Consider the following 21,315-nt stretch of genomic DNA (forward strand, 5'->3'; position numbering starts at 1 on the left):
CTCTGAACCTTTTTTCTTCAATGATTTGTGATCTTCACTGGTGTCCATGGATTACATGAAATCTTTCCACCTTTATCCACCTTTGTCATGCTAGGGAGAACACGTCAATGTAAGGGGGGGTCATCTAAGATAGCACAAGGGTTAATTTAGCTGTTTTCACATTCAGATTTTTGTAGCAGTGGTCAGTGCTTTGAATCTCCGTTGAGTCTTTTCTGTGTTAGCATGTTCCAAAAAGAAAAAAACATGCTTTGTAGGTGATTTGTCTTGAGGTGTGTGAGTACATGTGAGTGTGTGGCCCTGCAACCTTTGCTCCCATGACCCAGAGATGGGATTTAGCGGGTCAAAATGAGACGCCGTGTTTTATAGACTATTTTATTTAGTAGAAATAGAATTTAAAAAAAACATGTAATGTGAGAAAAAAACTAAAATGCTGTGGTGTAAAATACTAAATCTGAATGACAGTCAAAATATTTAGTAGTAAAACGAGATTCACACCCACTCATTTCTCATCTACACATCCAAATCTTTCGTACCTTTCTTCTCTTTTGGCATTTGCGTTAATTGTTCTGTGTTGGGATTGCTGGCTGAGAGCATGGAATACATTCATATCACTGTTGCTGACACAAAAAAATAAAAATCAACAACTGGTGCTTTTAACTCCATGAACTTGTAAACATTACAATTCATTTCCAGGCAGCAGAAACAGAGTTCTGTCTTCAGGCAGCTCATTCCTCCTTTAGTCTGCTGGCTCTGCTGAGGAGGGCGAGGGGAATCACGAAAGCCGCCGACGTGAGCAGAAAACAAGCCTGAGCTCCTGCTATCCAGTAAACTGTAAAAGCAAATGTTCATTTTTGTTTTTACAGACGTGAAGCTCAAATAAAAGTCACAGGTCAGCGATGCATTTTCTCTTCTTACCAGAGGATGACACAACTGGACCGAGGGCTCTGGCCAGGCAGCCCAAACTCCGCAGGATCCCCATGACGGTGCCTTTCTGACTGGCGGAGCCTGCGGGAAAAATCACAGAGACCGTGTGGTTATTTTTGACAAATCAAACGAATCCTGGCATTAAAACCCCAAAAGGATTCTCACCATAGTCTGAGACGAGTGTTGACAGGCAGGGAACTACAACCGCAGCAGCTGCACAAAAATGTTAAGAATGGAAAATGCCATGTATTACTTTCATACTCATAATATATGTAACAGTCTATTACTGAACTTCTCAAGTGGCACAACAGCGACATCTGTGGCGAGAACTGGTAATTAAAACTTCTTTACGATTTTAAAAAAGTAATTTGAATGTTGTTTCTTTTTAATGGATCAACGTTCTGAATAACCTGACATAATTTATTTATAATACTATAGATGATTTCAGCGTAGAGAATTGTCCAGGGTGTATCCCATTTTTACCCAGCCATAATAAACTTGAGCTTCAGTTCATTTATTCCTGCGTTTCTCAAACCACGTAAGAAATCCTGACTCACCAAAGGAGTACAACGCCAAGCCGATGTAAAGCATGGTCATGTTCCACGAAAAACCAATGAGGATGAATGCTGGGATCAGGGCAACGATGGCCTAAAAACACGGAAACGTTTGAACGAGTCACACCTTTGTATGGATTATTTTTTCCTTTTCAGCTGCTGCTTTTACCGTGCTAACAGCCCTGATGTGTTGCCCCTGTTTGATTCTTCGAGCATATCCCCCCTGGATTAGAGCCATGATGATGCCGATGAAGAAAAACATCTTTCCTTGCTGCATGCTGCTCAGAGAGGAAACATTAGACGTTTGTCTCTGTTTTTTTCATGGCCGATGCTGCAGGTTCATACCTGGTAAACTGGAAGCGCTGGTGAGTCAGAAAACTCAGGGTGAACTCAAGCCCGGAGAACAGGAAGAGGTAGGAGAAATAAACCAAACCCAACACCTGGAGCTTCTGCATTCCTGTAAAAAAACACATCCTTACTTCTTATCAGCCTGCCGAAGTCCATGCATGCTTGGTAAATAAGTACAAAACACCTGTGAAACGGTCCATACTCACTTTCCCGTGAAGGCGGATCTTTTGTTCTGGTGATGGCTGTGAAATGGAACAAAGAGAGCGGGCTGAGGAGATCCCTGGAGTCGCCGGTCCCAGAAGATGCAGCCTGAACCAAAAACAAAAACATTTTTGATATTTTTGGAAAATAAGGATACTTCATGGAGTCATTGGAAAGCTGGACCACCGTGAGGATTTACTTGTGTGTGTTTTTTGTTTTGTAGAAAGTTTTTCATTCTTTGTTCTTTAAATTCTGCGCTCAGACAGAACTGCCGACTCAAGTACTGTCCATCTAAGACCAGCGCTCTGTTTTTATCTGATCACAAGAAAACTCTGCTTCCCCGTGGTTTCACAGAATCCACAACAGGAACTTCCTGGTAAATTGCCGTCACCAGAGCAGTCCAGGAAGTTACAGGTATTGAGCAAGACAACACAAAAGGACAGATAACGGGCTTGTCTGTGTCATAAAAGCTTTATGACACCTAGAGTTCTACATTTCTACTATTTTCTCCAAAGTGGAACTTTTTTTTTAAGAGTTGTGCTTTCCTATGGGGTCCAGATGACCCCACCCTTACATTGACGTGTTCTCCCTACAATGACAAAGGTGGATAAAAGTGTAAAGATTTCATGTAATCCATGGACACCAGTGAAGATCACAAATCATTGAAGAAAAAAGGTTCGGCGCTCTGTCTAGTGGGGTCTAGATGACCCAACTCCCAATGTTAACGTGCCTGCAAGGCACGTTAACATTGGGAGTTGGGTCATCTAGACCCCACAAGATAGCAGAAGGGTTGTTTTCACATAACACCCTGCAAGGAGTTGTGTTTGCTCACAATTTAATTTTCTTTCCTGCTCAAAAGGTAAGTTTTTAAACCCACAAGGTTTAAAAACCGTGACTCCAGGCCAGAAACCTCTCAAACTGACCTGGACATTCTTTGTCAGCGTTTCTGGCAGCATCAGCCAAATGACGAGCAGGTCGGCGACGCTGAACGCCAGAGCGATCAGAGCGGGCGTCTGGTAGAAGACGCTCCCTGTTGTTCTGGAGGCGATGGCAAAGTAAGCTCCCATGAGCGGTCCGACCGTGAAGCCCACGGAGAAGGCGATGCCGATCATCGCCTGTTCAACCGACAGCGTGCCTCAGTGTTTGCAGCGTTAGACATTGTGCCGAGGGCCATTATAAGCTCTCTCACCATTCCTCTGTTGCGTGCTTTTGGGCAAGGCAGGTCGGCTACGACGGCGGTGCAGAGGCTGACGTTGCCCTTAAAAATGCCCCCAATCACACGGAACAAAAGGAACATGCTGAAGCTGCGGGAAACGGCCCACACGACGTAGGAGGATATGAGCCCCACCTGAAACGCAAAGCAGCCGATCAAACCAATCGCCTCTCTAACTTTATAGAAACCTGTTCTTTTTTTTGCAGCAAGAACAAACTTGCCCTAAAGACCCACTCTGACCCTCTTTGGATCCATTTTGAAAGCCTTCGCAGTGTTTTTTTGTTGTTGTGATTGTGCCGTTTTCAGCCAGGACATAGTTTCTGCAGAGCGGCAGTAGTTCATTAGAAATTCACCTCTTTTTTTCTTCTTCTTCTTTTATTTCTTTTTTTATTTTCTATTTTTAGTTACTTATTAATTCTTTCTGTGATTTCTTTATTTGGATATTATTGAACACCAGTTTGTTTAAAAAAATCTATATTACTTATAATTTTTTTCTTAATAATTAAGATTTTCATAAGGTTAAAACAATTGTATTCTGAATTCAGAACTGTGTTCTATTCTGATATTGTGTTGTTATAAATGTTGCATTTTTGCATTATATTCTGCAAATGTTCAATAAAAAAATAAACAAATGACTAAAATAAGTAGAATTTTCCCTCTCAGTTGTGGGTGGGACCATAGGTGTGGAGAAACCCCACCCCCCAACCCTTCCTCTTCCTCTCCCCCCTTTGCTGAGAGCTCTCTATTTACATGCTGCCCCACACCCCCAAGCAAATATTACCAGCGCAGCAAAAATGGGGAGCAATATTTGAGCTATCCGGACGTACAGTTTTGAGGCGGATTCCAGCTCAGACAAAGTCGTCATACTCGGTTTCGTATTTTCTACGTCGCAAATTTGATCTTTTTTAAACTTCCTTTTTTTTAATGGCTCCGGATTCACAACAATTTGAATAAAAACTACTCAGAAATGCAATTTTAAGCTCTACTTTCCAATAAATGTCCTTCATCGAAAGAGAAATGCCACAAAAACATGTTAAAACACCCCAAAAAAAACAAATTTTTATGTAACCAGGGTGGGTCTTTCTGTAAATTAATTTGCAAAATCCATAAGAATCAGTATTTAACTGTGACATCTCACAGTGGTCAGGATTAGCAGTGGTCGTCGGCCATGGCGGTCTGACAGAACCCCCGTCACAGGTGAGGATAAGAACTGCAGCAGGGAAAACAGCGACCCGACCAGACCTGGAAGAAAATAAAATAAATAAAACGAAGGGGTTCAACCCCCGGATCTGTGCCTCCCCTTCAGATGAGTGCGGGCCAAACGGTACCTCCAAACAGAACGGTGTTGTATTTCTTTTCCATGGGAATCCCAACGGCCGCCCTGAACCAACCCACCACGTTCTGCAGAGACTGGTATGTGGCATCCTGCGAAAAAATAAAATCACCAAGCTGCTTCAGCATGAGTCAGCATGCAGCCCCCCCCCCCTCCAAAACTAATCACTCATGAGCTGTGGATTCATCCACACAGATATCCCATTGTTTGGGGGGAACTTTGCTTCCACGCACCCCAGTTTGGGCGTAGTGGTCCAGGATGGAGGGCAGCAGAGGTAGAATCAGGGTGAATCCCAGCAGGTCCAGCAGCAGGATGACAAAGACCATCCGGATGACCTTGGAGGAGAAGGAGCCCCCATCCTCTGTCACACCTGACATCTCTCTGTCCCTGTATCAACAAAAACACATCCATGAACAGCAGGAAGGAGGCTAAACCAGCTCGGGAGGGGGCAGACATGACTCCTCATGTCTGAGGATGAAGAGGGGGACACGCTTCAAATCTGACGCAACTTTTACAAACACAAATCCTGATCCCTGGAAAACATTTCCCAGCAGGAAAAAAGTAACAAACGTGCATTTCAGATGCTCCCAGCTATTTCGCCATCGTGTTTTCGCAGACTTTGCGGTCACAACAAGAAAAAAAAAAAAAAAAAATTCGCGAATTTACTCACAGTTTGTTCGCAGAAGAGGCAGGAAAGAAGCGCAGAGACACAGAAATGGACCGCGTCGCCGCTTCATCGGTGCTCCTCACTGAGTCCACACCAGGAAGCGGTGTCCTCTTTCATTTGGATGACAGGAATGTCGTAATCAACGAGGAGGGTGCCTTCACGGGACTCTCTTCTGGCTCGTAATTTTGACTTTCATTTAGGAAACCGCGTCTCTTCCTAAATCTTCTCAAATCCATCAGTTTTCAGGCTTAAATTAAAAAAAAAACTGTTATCGAGAACAATGCATGAAGCTTGATGCTGTTGAATCAGCGGACGTTGAAAAAAATTACACTTTTGGTTTCACTCAAGACACTCCAAATATGCATATGTGACGTCACAAAATCTAAACTTTTTGTTAAAACAGTGAAATATGTAATCAGTTTGATGCTCTTAAATCATTTATAGCAAACAATCACACTTAAAAAACCTTTTTAATTTATGTTGACAATTTTGCCTAACAAAAAGTTTGACACTTTACTCTGACACCAGTAAAATATGCATTAGTGACATCACAGCATATAAGGTATTTTTGTTTAAAAGAAAACTGTTGACGGGAAAATTATACTCACAGTTTGGCGCTTTTAAATCTGCGAAAGTTACAAAAAATAAAAATAAAATACCCCTAGTAAGAATTCCTTCATTCATGTGTTTGTGACGTCATGAATCTGAGAACCAGGACTTTATTTTTTTATTAAAAACTGTTATACTGGAAATTATACACTCGGTTTAATGCTTTTAAATCAATTGAAGCAGAAAAATGTTGACTTCACCAAGCAAAAGGTTTCACTACCACCAGACACCATAAAATATGTATTTGTGACATTACAGAATGGAAAGAATTCATTGTTTTTGTGTAAAACTGTTGCAGGGAAAATTGTTCACACAGTTTGATACTTTCAAATCTGTAGAAGAAAAAAATAAAATAAAAAAGTACTTTTTGCTCTGTGTTCATGGTTGACCTAATAAAATGTTTCACCCATTATTCAAATACTGGTAAAAAAAAAGTATTTGTGACATCACAGAATCTAAGATGTGTGACTTTTTTTTAACTGAGAAATATACTTGGAGTTTGATGCTGTTCAATCAGTAGAAGTTACTAAATATCCATTTATATATAAACTTTTGTAGAACTTCATCAAGCAAAAGGTTTCACTTCTTATTCTGATACTGCCAAAATTTGCATTTGTGACATCACAAAGTCAAAAACTTGCAACTTTACTTTTGTGTAACTCTTCACTTCTGTAAATAGGATCTTGAATGGGATCCCTTTCCCCAATAATAATCATTCCAACTATTGAAGTCTGTACAGGCCGATTCAGTAAAAACAAAAGAAGACATCCATGTGTTTGAGCATTCTTTAATACCGTCAGTTGTAAAGGTCTATTAGCTAAACCTGACTGCAGAGGGGTAGCACTAAAGTGCCCAACAGTCCATGAAGGCAACACTTTTTTTCTTGATGAGCAGTTGTTTGTAATTTAAAAGTAACCCAGATTTCTAGAATGTTATGTGTATCATACTGTGTTAAACATTAACACCTAAACAGAAATGATTTTAAAACCACAAAAAAAAAATGTCCTCTTTCTCACTGGTTCACATAAAAGTTCTCCTCTAAACCTTTTGCCACTGAATTAAATCATATGAACAACAAATGTTATATAAAAAGTTTTCTTTAGAAAAAGTTTAAAAAGAACCTACAAAATGTGAAAAATAGGTTAAGTCTGGTTTCCCGTAAAGAAAAAGGGCAGATGACACACAGTGAACGGCTCGTCAGCTTCAGGCGGCGGCGTCAGCGTCCGTGGCGCCCGACGTGGCGCGTCAGTTCAGAAAGGTCCGTGAAGCTTCGCCCACAAAACTCACACTTGAGCCGAGGGGGGTTCAGGACGTTAACGGCTGTGAACACACCGACAAACAAGACACATTTAATTTATCGCCGTCAGTTTTCTGAACAAGGAATTGATCTAAACCGTCCTCCGGTTCAGGTCCATTCATTTCTGATAATGCACACTTATCCCGGTTAATTCCACGGTCCGGGTGAATACTTGATTCTGATTGGCTGCTGGGTGTGGATTACAATGTGATAATGAAGACTTCGAAGGCCATTAAAAAAAAGAAATAAATATCAACCAGTTTTTAGTCCTTAACTTTTTTTATTTTTTTATTTGGATCATTTTATTTATGAAAAGCGGACTACTGTATTTGTCACGTGGTGCGGCGACATGTCACGGTACCGTGACCACCGCTGGCAGTCAAGATTCTGGGATATAAAGCGATCTATATGCTGATCGTCCCGATGGGTTGAATAAAGCATCAGTTCAGAGAGAAGGTTCACCTCTTCCCGCTTGTTTTTGTCCAGATGATGAAGCTAAAGGTTGTTTTAAAGAAGCCGGCGCAGTGATACAGAAGATTTAAGATAGATGACCGGAACTTCTTTTTAAGGCGCGTGGTTATCTCAATCCACAGCCTGCAGCCAATCAGAATCGAGTATACATAAGGACCGCAAAAACAAACATTTCTATTATTGTAAAAGTCAGATAAACTCCAGAGATCTTTAATGGTGGCAATATCATAAATATGCCTGAAACTGTTGTTCGTTAAATCGACATCCTTTCTAACTGTTTTTGTGTAATAACTGTGTTCGTACCTTTATCCACAGGTGAAATATCCTCCTTTTTGTCACAGGTCCCGCTGTCATCGGAGACCATCCTACCTCCTTCTTCGTCCTCCTCCTCCTCCTCTTTGCAGTTTTCAGGACTGTCCAGTTTCTTCTTCAGGAGCTCATTCTCAAGCACCGGCATTTCTCCAAAATGTCCCGGTGCCTCCTGACTGCTGATGGAGGTCTGCTCCAGCTCGTCTTTACACGTCTTCAGGGAGACGGAGCGGGTGTCTGTGCCGACGGGTGAAGCAGTCTGGGAGGGGGGTTTTGGAGAGGAGCTGTCCTTGGTGTCCTCAGCTGAACTCCTGTTTGCTAAGGATGTGTTGACCTGACCGTTCGGGGCAGAGATGCCGTCATCTTTGTTGAGTTTTAGATCTACGGCATTGTCTTGAAGATCTTCTTCCACTTTGATGGTGCTCAGTACGTGCTCAGTACCACTGCAGCCGTCCTGCTGGACTTCATCCCGTTGATCAACACTTGCGGCCTGCAGCCCTCCTGTAGAGTGAATCAAAGCTCCGGTGTCTGCTCCAGACTGCAGGTCCTGCTCATGGAGACCAGATTTTGGAGTGGTAGCATCACACTGAAGGTTGGTACAGCTCTTGGCAGAGTTTTGGCCATTTCCATCCTCATCCCGTTTTTCTAGTAGCTCTCTGAGGATTGTTTTCTTCTCGGTGTCATCGTTGGTCATGTTCTCAGCTTCCGAAAAGTCTCCGTCAAAGTCCTGAAGATCTTGGATGTCCAGCTCTTTTTCTTTCCTCCTTTCAATTCTGGACTCCAGTTGATCCAGGCTCACCTGACCCACGAGCTCGTGATTCCTCAAAACCTGCACAAACAGGAATGAAGTGCGGAGAAAGTTCACATAAGCTTCCCTCAAACGAGTGACGTCCAGAATAGGAGAAATATCTCTACATGTTCTCCTTCAGTTCTGCAGATGAACTTTTATTTTTTTTATTTTTAACATTAATAACACCCCGCTGATCAAAAGATGAACCACATCCATCCCTTCAGGAGGAAAGTCAGCGTTAGCACCCTCTTTGACCAACAGGTTTACGGACATCAATTTGTCATAAAGCAATCAGTGGTTTTCATTTACTTCATGACTAATAAAATATGGATTCATCAAATCAATAAATCAAGGAAAATTTATTGTATTTACATGATAATTCTTTTTCAAAGCCAAACAATCAGAATGTCTCTCTTTTGTCTCTCCTGTCCACAAAGCGCAACATCTCCAAGAGAAGGTGATTTCAAAAATACATCATCTTTCTAAAACAACCAAAACTAATACATGGTTACACTGATATGAGCTAGTCATAAATACTCATCATATCCACACTACAAAAACCATTTTAAAAGAAATTCATGGTTAATTTGAGAATTTTCATAGGAAATATGAATCACAAAATGTTCAATAATCTGAGGATACTAAAGCTACAGTCACCAAACCTTCTCACCCAATTTTTTTAACTAGTTAACTGTTTTTTCTAATTGATATTGGAACTACTTTTGCTTGATTGTTCAAATTACTAAAATTAACTATAAAAGAAGGTTAATGAAATTTAAATCGGGGGCAAACTACATCTGTTTATTGATTTATTTTTGTAAATGTGTTACAAAAGTGTCAGATCGGGACTCAAGTCTCCGCAGATGCTCAAAACTGAATGACTTGGAATCAGAGCGAGGCCAAAAACCCCTGATCAGGACATCCCATCTCGTGGACTGTAACGCATCTCCACACAGCACACGGGTTTCTGTGCGCCTCCTGCCTCAAACCTGCGCCGTACTCTGCTGAGCTTCACAGCAACAAAGTGCTGGGATCCATTCACAGTATGCAGACTTCCACTGGGGCTTTTATCTGTTATAATGAGCTGGGAATATAAAGCGCTGATCAAAATGTTAACATTAAAACATATCTATGATGGGGACGCAACGTCGCAACTAAAAAAAAAAAAATACAGCTAAGATTTCCTCCCACACAAGAAGAATGTAGCATGAGGAGTTTATCAAAATGACCTGGAAAAAAACCTGCAGAGCCAAAAGAGCCCAAACAAAAGAGACCATTATTTCTCCTTCAAAGGAATTCCAAAGAGAGGCAGCAGCTATACGGACAGATCCTCACCTGGTGTTGGTCGCTCAGGTGTTTCTCCAAGTCCTTCAGCAGAGTGCAGTCGAAGTAGCACAGCCGACACTTGTAGGGCTTGAGATCACTGTGTCTCATCATGTGGAAATGAAGGCTCTTGGCGCTTCCGCATGTGAACGTGCATCTGTGGCAGCGGAAGACGATCCCTTGGAGGTACCGGGAGAGTTTGGGGCGGTGCACCTCGATTGGAACGACGCGCTCCTCTGAGAAAAAGAAAAAAAAAAGACACAAGGAGGCTGTTTAACACAACAGATTGTGACACCTTTTGCAGCTTGTGAGCATGTGAGCGCACCCCGATGTAAGACGATGTGATCAATCATGTGGTTCTTGTTCTTGCTTTGGTAGAGGCAGAAGGGGCAGCGGAAGTCCTTCTGATAGGTCGCTGTAGGCTGAAACGTGAGATGACCCGCCTCAATGTGCATCTCCAGAGATTTCCTAAATTAGGAGACAGAAAAAAGGTGATTACGTGTTTCTATCTGAAAAGTTTATAACATATTTTATGACTTCAACAGACATATAACTTTGAAATAATACTATTGTACTGGAAAAATATTTGTTATTGAATTACCAAGATTAATTTGAACAATTTCCATCATTTTTTAATGCCTTACATTAAATTTTACTTTTTTATACCCTGCACAAATTGTAGTAGCTGTACGCACCTTTTTATGAGTTTTAAAATGATATAAATATTGTTTTTTGTTAATTTCTATTCAACTGCATTTAATCAGATTTGTATATTTGCTTTGGAAACACATTGAATGTTTGAACAGTTAATGTTTAAATCAAAATCTATGGATTGTTTGAACACTAGAGGGCGCAGACGCGTCATATCATGCTGATGTAATTCATGGAAGAAGACGTTTTGTTGTTCTTGACTTAGTCAATAAAGATGGATGGAGGAGCAACACGGTTATTTCATTGTGTGCGGCAACTTCGCTGGTTGCCCAAAAGAATCAAACTTTGTGCGTCCATTCTTTAAAAAGAGCTTAAAATCAAGAAGAACCACAGCAGAAGGGACACAAACAAAGATTAACCTCTACACGGCATTTAAACACAAATTCTCTCAAAAATTACAATAATAGAAAGGAAATTACAAAACAAAACAAAACAGATGCAGTAAAAACATGCATCAACAGGTGTGAATTTGTAAAAGACAGTGGAAATAAATACAAAAAGACCAAAATGAACCATTTGCACACTTTAATGGGGCAGATGCTAAATCAAAAGGTGATTTTCTCAGGAACTTCTTGCTTTTGAAGATGTGTTTTGTAAATTAAATGCATGCTGCCGATGAAATCAGGAAAAATGTGGATGTGAGCTTGAGCTCTAGATGTAACTTACCGCAAACCAGTGAAAAAGCTGCAGTCTTTGCACCTGAGGATCTTCTTGCCATGCCGGCCCATGTAGTGCCGTCGAATGCTTGACGGGTGTTCGGTGTGGAAGTTGCAAAACTCACAGCACAGCTGTCTGTTCTTCGTCAGCTTTAGTGGCGAGTGGCCGTCTGAAGGTTCGGAGTTGTTTCGAGCCATTAGGCTGTAGTGGTTCAACTGCCGCTGCACATCCGGTGGCTCCGAGTACACAGACTCTGCATGGAATACCAGCTTATTGGTTTACCGAAAACAGAAGGAAAACGTTTTTAAATAAAACAACATAAAAAGGGAAAACTTGCCTTCAGACTCTTCAGGTTCTACATCAGGGTCAAGAAAAGCGTTGATCTGATAAGGAGGCGTCTTGCCAGGTGTTGGAGAGAGAAGCTCGCCTCTGTGGCCCATCGGCATATCCCGCTGAATGACATCTGGTTAAGAACAATTATATAAAAAAAGATTCTGTAGTGGTTAATATGGATATGAACTAAACCTGGTTAAATCAGAGGAGCAGGTATAGCAGAAAGATTTTAAAATCTTCCTAAACACCCACTCTAACAAAAATCATGTTTTGGTGTTTTTTTTAACATGTTCTTGTGGTATTTTCTGTTGATGGAGGACATGTATTCAGAAAAGGAAGCTTCAAATTGCATTTTTTATTTTTTATTGTTAGAAGTGGTTGTAGATCAGGAGCAGACAAAAAAATACAGCCCGAAAAAGAGATGATTTGTGACGTAGAAAATAGGTTATGTTGGCCACAAGCTCCCTGCTCCGAGCTCTCAGAAACAGGGAGGGGAAGAGGGGGCGGGACTGATCAAAAGTTGACTGGAGTGGGTCTTTCAAGGATTCCTAAGTGCCAGTTTTAGTGCAGACGTTACAACCCTGGGTCTTGTGTGCTTTTGTTTTTGTGTGCAAGTGTGAGTTTTCAGCTCCGGCTTCACATTTGCCGTCAACTTCACCTCTTGCAGAGCTGATTGAGGTCCTACTCCACCAATCACCAAGGCTGCGAGAGATTCAAAAAGCTCCCAGAATCCCTTGCTCCAGTGGCAGCTGAATTCCTCCCCCTCCCCCTGCCATCTGCCTCGGCCTTCAAGCCTGGTTTTCTTCTGCCCTAGAGGATCTTTTGTTTGACCCTTTTTGCATTTGTCTCTACCTTTTTGTTAGATGTTAGTTTTCTATTTGATTTGCTGTTTTTTGTTCACTTTTGGGCTTGTGCTTCTGTTTTTACTGCTGGAAGGCCTGAGACTTAATGCAACTTCAAATCAAACAACACTTTATTAACAACGTATGTAAAACATATGTAAGGTTTGGATTGCATAGTAAAAAACGTTTTTCAGCTTAAAAACAAAAAGCAAAAACCTCCACAAACACACAAAGACACACAATTCATTGCCATGCTTTGTTTTGTCCCAGTCATTTGTGTTGATCAGTTTGGTCTTTGGTTTGGGACTTCCACCCAAGTAAAAGGCGGTGCTGCCACTTTAATGTATTTTTTTCTGGATGGAACAGCAAAGATGCTTTTCCTGTCCTCTTTTTTTTTTTTTTTAAACATTCTGACCTCTTTCCAACTGTCAGCTGGTCAAAGTCAATGCTACGGTGACGATAACCCTGCTACTCAACAATACTGCTTCTGTTCTGACCTTGATGGTTTTTCAGAAAGGGCCTTCGCAGTAAACCCAGGAGGGTCGTCCGATAGGAGCAGCAGCTGCATAGGAAAGGCTTCACTGTCCCAGACTTGTGGATCACATACTTGTTCATTCTGGTGACATGAAGGGGAAAAAAAAAGCATAGAATCAGATGACACAAGTCGTTTATGAACTGAAAAAGTTTAAAATTACCTAAAAGTGTAGACACTAATGAGGTTAAACAGCTTATTTTAAATAAAACAGTTTTCTTTTAATTTACAAAAAGGTACCTAGTTTATTGTTACATTCTAAAAAATTGGAATATAATTAACAAAAACTATTTCATTTTCATCTTCTTTTGAAATTGTCTCGAACACAAAGTTTAACTACAAGCCATAGAAATGTTTGCAGAACAAAGCAGCAGATGTTTTAGCCTGAGCATCTCAGAACGAGAAACACTAGAACACACCCGGCAGAGCAGTTTGGGTAGCAACAGCCTTAAAAACGGATTTTTCTGTTTTACGTGTGACCAAAATCTCATTTTAGACTCACCAGCCAAGTTGGCTGATAGATTAATTTAAAAAATCTACCGACCAAATTCTTACATTATCTAATAAAGAAAAACTATAAGTGGCATTTTAAAAAATGATATTAGCTTAAATACAAACAGAGAAGAAATCAAATGTAAACATCAGATAGAAACATTTTTTTCTAAGGAACTCCTGTATTGATTTCTTATAAATCTTTACTCTCTGCTTATGCCGTTTTCACGCTTATCACAATTGAGTGGTTTCTGTTTTCTTGCTGAAAAACGCCCCCATGAGAAGAGGGGTTTCAGCCCGTCACCTGTAGTCTCAACCAACGGTGAAACTCAAACCCGCTGAGAAAACAAGGACACATTTACTAAAGAGGAGCAGATTCTCCCCCCAATTCTGCCTCCAGTTGATTCCTTTTTACATGAAGTTATAACAAAAACGGCCTAAAAACACGATTATTGGGTTCTTGCCAATAACCATAAAGATGCAGCAGGGGGGGAGGGGGGAAGACTATTTTTTTTAAAGCTCAACAACAAACTCTGTAATGTTACAGGGGTACTACTAATAAAGTTTCATACAAAGTGCCTCTTATTATATTTATAAAATATATTTTTTATAAATACACGTGCACTAGTGTGTTTTTTCCCCCTCAGCCTCACGGGAAAAGCTCCTCTTTGCCTGCTGCTCTCTTCACATCTGCGCTTTGCGAGAGACGGGCTTTACTCCCATCAAGATTTTCCGAAAAATAAATGGTCTAAAATACGAAAAATCAACTAAATTGATTAATCGTCCAGCCCTCAAGTGAACTATATTTTTTCTGCTGTAAACCCTTTACTACACACTTTCGAGACTAACATTTTTATACTTTTCTCACCAAGATTTATGGAAAAAAAAAATCACAGTTCAGTGTTATAGAACAAAACCAAAAATCTGCCAGCAAGTGAATATTTATGTACATTTTTCTAGCTGCATGCATTCTGTGTTGTGCAAGAGACACGCATGAAGGAGATTGATTGACATTAGTCTGCAGCCAATCAGGACGCAGAACAAAAGGCACTATATAAAACAAACAAAATTGCACTAAGATCCACAAAATAAAGCAATATAGCAAGGGACCACTGCATACAGGCTTATGGTTCATTGTTATATTAAAAAGGAAATTACAAAATGACAGTTTTCTCTCACTTGAGTTTCTCTCCTGAGGTGGACAGATGGTCCAGCTTCTCGATAGCTGCCAGCGCTGCATGGCTTTGCTCGTGTGAATGGAGGCCGCTCAGCGACATAAATGTTCTACCACACTGCTTGCAGGCGTGCCCGTCTTTCTCTGCCTCTGCGTCCACCTTTATGTTGGCTCCGCTCACAGGGGACGACGGAGCGACGGCCTCTACAGATGAGATCTTCCGCTGACCGAGCTCCGTCACATTTCCAAATGGAGACAGCTTATCCTGCTTGACGACGTAAACAACAACAGAGATCAGATGAGTCAGAGGAAACTGCGAACGCAAGAACTCTAACGTCCAAACTTACTTGTGTTCCAGATGCTACCGGGTCCACAGCTGGTTCCTTCTTCAGCAAAGCTTTTGTCAACTCCACCATCTTGGCTCTGTGCCGATCCAAGTGATAGTGGAGCTTTCTGGTGCCGTACAATTTCGTCAAACAATGGTAACATTTGTAGATTCCCGTGCTGCCCTTTCGTACGCCAAAAGATAGCACTTTAAAGTCCAGTTTGCTGCCCAGGCCGTGAAAATGACTGTAGTGTTCAATAAGCAACTGGTGGGAGTCTAGCACTAAGTCTGGACACTGCTGACACTTGACTGTGAAGCTTTCTTCACCTCGAACGTATTTGTGCTTTTCACCCGCCCCGCACATCCTTAGGTAACTGCGTTTACGGCGGTTGTACTTCTCCAAAAACTTGTACGTGGTAATTCCGTCCAGTTTGTGCGTATTTTGGTAGTGGCTGCGCAGGTACTTTCGACAGGTGGTTTCGTGGGGGCAGAGCTGGCATTTGTACGCACGTTGTACTTCCTTGGGGGATGCCTTGGAAGGACTCGACTCAAGATCGGTCAAACTGGAAGCAGCTTCTGTGACCTTAGCTGCTTCTGTGACCTTAGCTGGAGATGGAGACTTCTTTGCCAACACTGGGGGGAGTTTAGCAGGAGTTCTTTCCACCTCTACGTCCTTCGGTGGTCTGGAAACGTTTTCCCCCTTGTGGTGCCTCTGACAGTGGGTTTTAAACTTCTTAAATGACTTCAAAATGCCTCCACATTCGTCACACATATACCCACCTTCACTGGAGTTTTTTCCAATCAAACAGCCTGATAGCTCAGATAGAAGCATTTCCTGTGTTTCAAGCTCGTTTGCCCTCACGAAAACATCCGGATGCTTCATCTGGCAGTGAGTGAGAGTACCATGGTGCCGCGTATTGAAATAGGGACAGACTGGACACTTCAAGAACACCTTTCTACCCTCTGTGGAGTCAGTTTTTGGTTGCTGAGCTGATGAGTCCTGAGATAATTCATCTGACTCTTTATTGTACTTTTTGCATAATGGCAGGTAGTATTTTAAGTATGCACTCTTGTCATGGTCTTTAATGTAATGGGACTTTAGTTTCTTCTTGTGGTAGTAGACGTGAGAACACAGAGAACATTTGAAAGTACCCTTAGGAGCAAAAGACTTATGGTGAATATGTAAGTGTTGACTGAGCGCCATTTTAGTGCTGCAGATGTACGAGCAGTGCTGGCACCTTATCTTACCGTACTTTTTCTTGCTCAAAAACGAGGCCGTGGGGACAGATCCTTTGTTGCCATGGGGCTTAGGCGATGAAGCGTCTTCATCTTGGACGGGGTTTGACTCACCTGACTGGTGGATTGTGCTACAGTGCCTCTTTAGTTTTTTCAGTGTTACAAAGATTCGCTGACATTTTTCACAGATGTATCCATAAACCTTGGGAGTCTCCCCGCATTCTTTCTTCTTTGTGTATTCCTCCCAGTTGCGCAGATTTTTGACATCCAGGAGCAGAGTGTCCATCTCTGGTATTAAGGTAGGATGCTTCATCTGGCTGTGAGTGAGAACTCCCTGGTACATTGTGTTGATGTAGGGACAATGCACACACTTGAAGACGTGTACTTGAAGACGCATTGCTGCTTGCGTTTGGCTTTTGCTCATCTCTGTGGAATCATCAACCACATCCTTGTGTTCGGTTCCACAGTGAGCACTCAGGTTGCTTTGGGACCTAAAACTCTGCGGGCAGGAAGGACACTTGAACTTTTCGGAGGTGGATAATGTTTGGTCATCCGTGTCATCTAGAGGCACCTGGAAAGATTCAAATAATCCTGGTATTTTGCTGAGGTCTTCCACCTGGTTGCTTGAACTTGGCTTTTCGTTTCTCTGGTGATCCGAGCGTTTCTTTTCAGATGTAGAATAATTGGTAGTTTCCACAAGCTTGGGTTTCTTTTTGTGTGTTTGTAGTATTTTGGGACCGGCATATAACTTTGTGTTTATGTAGGGATAGTTTATCTGTTTTTGTGGGTGTTGCTCTCGGTAGTGTTCAAACACTGCTACAGTGGTCTTGTCACTGAAGACACACCACTCGCAGTGATAGCCTGACTCTAGCGATCCGGCTCGATAGCAAAGTCGTATAATGTCTTTGTATGCGCGGTTTACGTTGTGCATCTTCAACAAGTGCTTCTTCAGCAGATACACAACTGGAGTATGAAAATCGCATCGGTAGCATTGGAGCACCCTCTCCGTTTGTGGGACTTTCGCCGATGGTGAATCTGAGGAATGACTGTCGAGTTTCTTTTTGTCCTCTTCTTTCTTTTTGATTTCGATCTCTGGTGTGGGCTTTTTTGTCTGTTTTAAAACCGCCGAAGTGTATTGGTCTACGTGTGTAGACTTCATATAAAAGCCACCGTGCCTCGCTGAATGGTGGCGCATTACTTTTTGTATAGTATCGTGTCTATAGTTACATATGGGGCAAAAAAACATATTTTCATCCCCACTATTTAGGACGGCAAGCGGTAAATGATGGGCAGATGATGAGCCCTTGTCAGCTGCTTTTGACTTCTTTATCTGATCGCACAACATAGACGTGTACTCAGCAACACACTCATTGTTAATTGTATGCCTGTGGATTTTGATCTGATGGTTTTGTATTCCTTTTATAGACGGATTTCCATAGTTACACGTCTCACAGTAAAATAGGTTTTCTGGATCTCCATAAGCATCGGCTTTAGTCGTGGAGAGATCTTTAGCATCCACCTCCTTCATCTTAATTTTTGCTGGGCTGCCCTCTGTGCTCTCTGCGTCCGTTTGAGGCTGTGCTTCACCCTGATGACTCCCCAGAGGTTCCTTTGAAATGCGGTCCATAAACGTCAATGCTCCTGCTTCCTCCACTTGAATGGACAAAACCCGCTTTTGCTTCGACAGTTCGGGATCTTCTTTCTTTGACAACTCTTTCTGGGGGGTCTGCTGCGGCAAGTGTGACGGGGAACTTGCTAATTGTCTTAATCTGGCTATGCTGTTGGCTTCTTCTGGGTGGTGTTTTCTGTAGTGAACATGCATTACAACAACTGACTTGTGGGCAAACGAACAGATTTGGCAGGTGTGCATTTCTAGCCTAGTGGGAGTGGGGCATTGGGGTGAAGGTGTCTCCTGGACTTCTGTCCTTAATGTACGTTCTCTTTCAGGGGATCTCTCAATTAATTGTTCAGGACGAGCGGATATTTCATGCTTTTGCAACTTGCACGATTCATCATCTTGGGAGGATTTAGGGACTGAATATCGACAGAACAACAAAGAGTTGTCCACGCTACATGACGGGTGGCTTTCTTTGTAATGCTGTCGTAGGGGCTTTAATGCATCACATGCGAAATCACACTGGAAGCATTTAAAAAGTAAGCAGAGCTCACTTGACTTCAACTTGAATACATCTGGGGCTGCTGGGTGCTTTTCTGTGTAATGCCACTTCAGGTCAACTGCACTTGCAAACTCAAATGGACATTCCAAGCAGCGGAACGTGGCACTCTGGTCGTTCGAGTTGTTAATGTAGGCAACGTTGCATCTGACATAAGGGTGATCATTCTGATAGTGTAAGGACATAAGATTGAAGTCTCCCTCCCTGAAGTCACAGTGCTTACAGAAATAAACGTCAGGGTTCTGTGGATCTCTGTGTGCTTGATTCACTTTCTGTTCTTCTTCATCCTCACTAACTTCAAATGAAAACTCTGGAGAGGAGGAAGGATGTGCATTTTCTAATTGTGAAAGCTCTGCCTCTGGAAGTAATTTTGCTTTTTTAGCAGGTGGACTTTGCAGGCTTTTATTGTTGATTCTCTTTCCAACACTGCACTGACCTGGTTCTGTGAGTTGCGTCTTGGGAAGGTTAGGTAGCAGGCCAGCACTCAAATGATCTGTCAGCAAAAGTTCACTGCATCCACGAACCGTAACATCAATCATAGATTTCACGGTTGCTCGAGAAACACCCCTACTGTTAGGTCTGGAAGCTACAGGGGTTTCTTGCAAGATTAGAGTTTCTTTTGGGTCATCCGCCTCCTCCGAACATGGTGTCCCGTTTAATCCAGGTGGATTTTTGAAAAGGTTTTCATTAGTTTGGGCTGGTCTCTTGTAGGTTTTTAGGTCCTTCAATGAGGCAAGGAGGCATTTTGCCTCTGAGGTAGATGCAGCTGACAGAACCGAGGGAATCTCTTCCAATTCTGCAGCTTCTCTGTGATGGTCAGCTGAAACGCCAGCCGCTTCATGGTTTTCAGAGCCGCTTAAAGCTTCAGTCAAGTTTGCATTTTCATTTTGGTGGCACTGCTTCTTGTGTTTTTTAAAAAGATCCTGGTGGCAAGTTTTAAAATCACAGTGCTGGCATTTAAAATGCTTTTTTTCCAAGCTTGAGTTTTTGTCTGCCTCTGCATACTTCAAGCCAGCATCTTGGAGAGCAGTGTGCACATCTAAGTCGTGCACATTGTTTAGATGCTCAAAAAGATAAACTTTGGATTTGAAGACTAAAGTACATTTACCACACTGGAAAGATTTGACTGTCGGTTGTGCTGCAAATTTGCAGACTTCCTTGTTGGGCTCAGAAGTAACAAATTGAGTTGAATCTGGAAATAATAACAATAATTAAACAAATACTGTCAAGGAGACGTGGTAACCATGCAAAACAGAAACAAGAGAAAGGCAGGGGAGTACTTACCACTTTGCATCTTTGTCATTTGATGTCCATTTCAAAATAATAAAGTTTTTTTTTAAAAAAGCTTAGAGTTTCCTGCAAGGAAAACAGACATTGTTATATTACGATGGATTAGGTGGCTGTGCCTTTAGTTTTTTTTTTGTTTTGCTGCAACTATTAAAAAGGTATCAACACAGATAAGAATCAAAAACTGAATATGTTCCCCATAAAACAACGAAGAACCAAAAATCCCGTGATTTCCACTGGGACTCTGATCTGATGATCTTTAGTTTCAAAATACCTTAATCTGTTGGGATTTTGGTACAGTCACAAGTTTCTCTTGGAAAATAAATTCCGATCTGTAATGATATTATCCATGGGGGGAGGGGGTGAATTAAAACAATCGATGAACACGTTTAAAGTTTAACTTTCGCTGCTTTTTAAATTAAACGGGAAAAAGGAGGAAAATCGGTTTCTAGCAGAATAACCCCACCAAAGAAATCGTCTTCCGGGATTAAAGAAAAATACAGACAGCTGCAAAAAGCTTGACTCTTCGTATTTAATACTTACATGTGAAGACAGACACAGAAAAAGACTAAAGAAACGATACTGAGGATGTTTTCCGATCAAAACACTACCATCACGCACAGTTCCGCCATTTTTCCCGCGAACAGCCCTCCCCCTCTCTTTTGTCTTCTTCTACGGTTCCTGGGTAGGTTCTGGCTGGAGTCATCAGTGGTCACACCGCCCCCATCAGCCGGGACTCCGCATTACTGGTTTAATTTTCAACTAAACATATAATTTTTTTTTTTTTTTTATTTACCAAGGCTGTGTCCCACCAAGGTGGGGTAGCCTAGACAAGGCACACAATTTTAGCTCCCTCTGTCTCTTCCCCAAACCCTCCTCCTTCAGTGTGTGAGTGCGTGTGTGCGTATGTGCGTGCGACTGGTCTGAGGTCTGGTCTAAGCCACACCACACTGCACCAGGGTCAGCTGCACAGCCCAGTGTGGGCACCTCCACAGCAGGGCCTCAGCCAAGGCTGGTTTCCCCTTGCCGCTTCATCCCAAGACCAGACCTCTACCACACCCATCCATTCATCCATAGACAAACTCTCTCCACACATCCCTGTCCTGAGCAGCCTCTCTCCCCTCCACCACAGTCATCCCTCTTGCATTCAACGCTCTTCTTACACCCTCTGTCCATCCCATTCGCGGTCTTCCTCTCATTCTCACTCCACTCACATCAGATTTGTATACCCTTTTCACCAATCGCTCCCTTTCCATTCTTTCAACATGTCCAAACCATCCCAGTGCCTTTTGCTCTGCTCTTTCAGCCAACTCTTGCGTCACACCAGTTCTCTCTCGGATAACTTCATTTCTCACACGATCCATACGCGTCACACCACACATACTCCTCAAACATCTCATCTCAACTACATTCAGCTTCCTCTTTTCCGCCACTTTCAGACTCCATGTTTCAGCCCCATATAACGCTGCAGGCACCACCACACCCTCATACAATCTCCTTTTTGCATCCTTTC

General features: G+C 42.1%; 2 protein-coding genes across 4 annotated transcripts; both read right to left on the reverse strand.

Moving 5' to 3' along the window:
- Positions 1–358: 358 nt before the first annotated feature.
- On the reverse strand, positions 359–5,382 carry slc75a1 (solute carrier family 75 member 1). The gene is made up of 13 exons (XM_004072083.4): positions 5,244–5,382; positions 4,807–4,960; positions 4,569–4,665; positions 4,379–4,482; positions 3,217–3,375; positions 2,951–3,142; positions 2,033–2,135; positions 1,824–1,935; positions 1,648–1,756; positions 1,482–1,572; positions 1,090–1,137; positions 916–1,005; positions 359–829 (listed from the first exon to the last, which is right to left on the reverse strand). The coding sequence occupies exons 2-13, from the start codon at positions 4,948–4,950 to the stop codon at positions 726–728; spliced, it is 1,353 nt and encodes a 450-aa protein (XP_004072131.1). The 5' UTR covers positions 4,951–4,960; positions 5,244–5,382; the 3' UTR covers positions 359–725.
- Positions 5,383–6,620: 1,238 nt separating this feature from the next.
- LOC101161246 (zinc finger protein 462) lies at positions 6,621–20,500 on the reverse strand. 3 transcript variants are annotated; one of them, XM_011478823.4, is made up of 12 exons: positions 20,346–20,473; positions 20,077–20,134; positions 19,800–19,871; positions 15,128–19,707; positions 14,786–15,048; positions 13,080–13,198; positions 11,745–11,870; positions 11,417–11,660; positions 10,365–10,507; positions 10,052–10,275; positions 7,921–8,755; positions 6,621–7,169 (listed from the first exon to the last, which is right to left on the reverse strand). In XM_011478823.4, exons 3-12 carry the CDS (start codon positions 19,816–19,818, stop codon positions 7,066–7,068), a joined length of 6,657 nt encoding a protein of 2,218 aa, XP_011477125.1. In that variant the 5' UTR covers positions 19,819–19,871; positions 20,077–20,134; positions 20,346–20,473; the 3' UTR covers positions 6,621–7,065. The 3 variants fall into 3 exon arrangements, with proteins under 3 accessions (XP_011477125.1, XP_004072178.2, XP_011477123.1); XM_004072130.4 differs by lacking the exon at positions 20,077–20,134 and having other exon boundaries at positions 14,786–15,045; positions 20,346–20,500; XM_011478821.3 differs by lacking the exon at positions 20,077–20,134 and having other exon boundaries at positions 20,346–20,500.
- Between the last annotated feature and the right edge of the window lie 815 nt (positions 20,501–21,315).

The sequence above is a fragment of the Oryzias latipes genome, chromosome 9, assembly GCF_053564925.1.
Source record: "Oryzias latipes strain Hd-rR chromosome 9, Olatipes_Hd-rR_3.1".
Lineage (NCBI taxonomy): Eukaryota > Metazoa > Chordata > Actinopteri > Beloniformes > Adrianichthyidae > Oryzias > Oryzias latipes.

Bases quoted from the DNA above. Each gene is read 5' to 3' on its own strand.
- slc75a1 (XM_004072083.4), bottom strand. From the start codon at position 4,950: ATGTCAGGTGTGACAGAGGATGGGGGCTCCTTCTCCTCCAAGGTCATC. The intron at 1,757-1,823 runs GTATGAACCTGC...CTCTCTGAGCAG, and splicing joins CAGCGCTTCCAGTTTACCAG to CATGCAGCAAGGAAAGATGT. The intron at 1,573-1,647 runs GTAAAAGCAGCA...CCGTGTTTTTAG, and splicing joins ACATCAGGGCTGTTAGCACG to GCCATCGTTGCCCTGATCCC.
- LOC101161246 (XM_011478821.3), bottom strand. The intron at 15,049-15,127 runs GTAAGTTTGGAC...TACGTCGTCAAG, and splicing joins CGGTAGCATCTGGAACACAA to CAGGATAAGCTGTCTCCATT. The intron at 10,508-11,416 runs GTAAGTTACATC...CTCCTAATTTAG, and splicing joins AGCTTTTTCACTGGTTTGCG to GAAATCTCTGGAGATGCACA.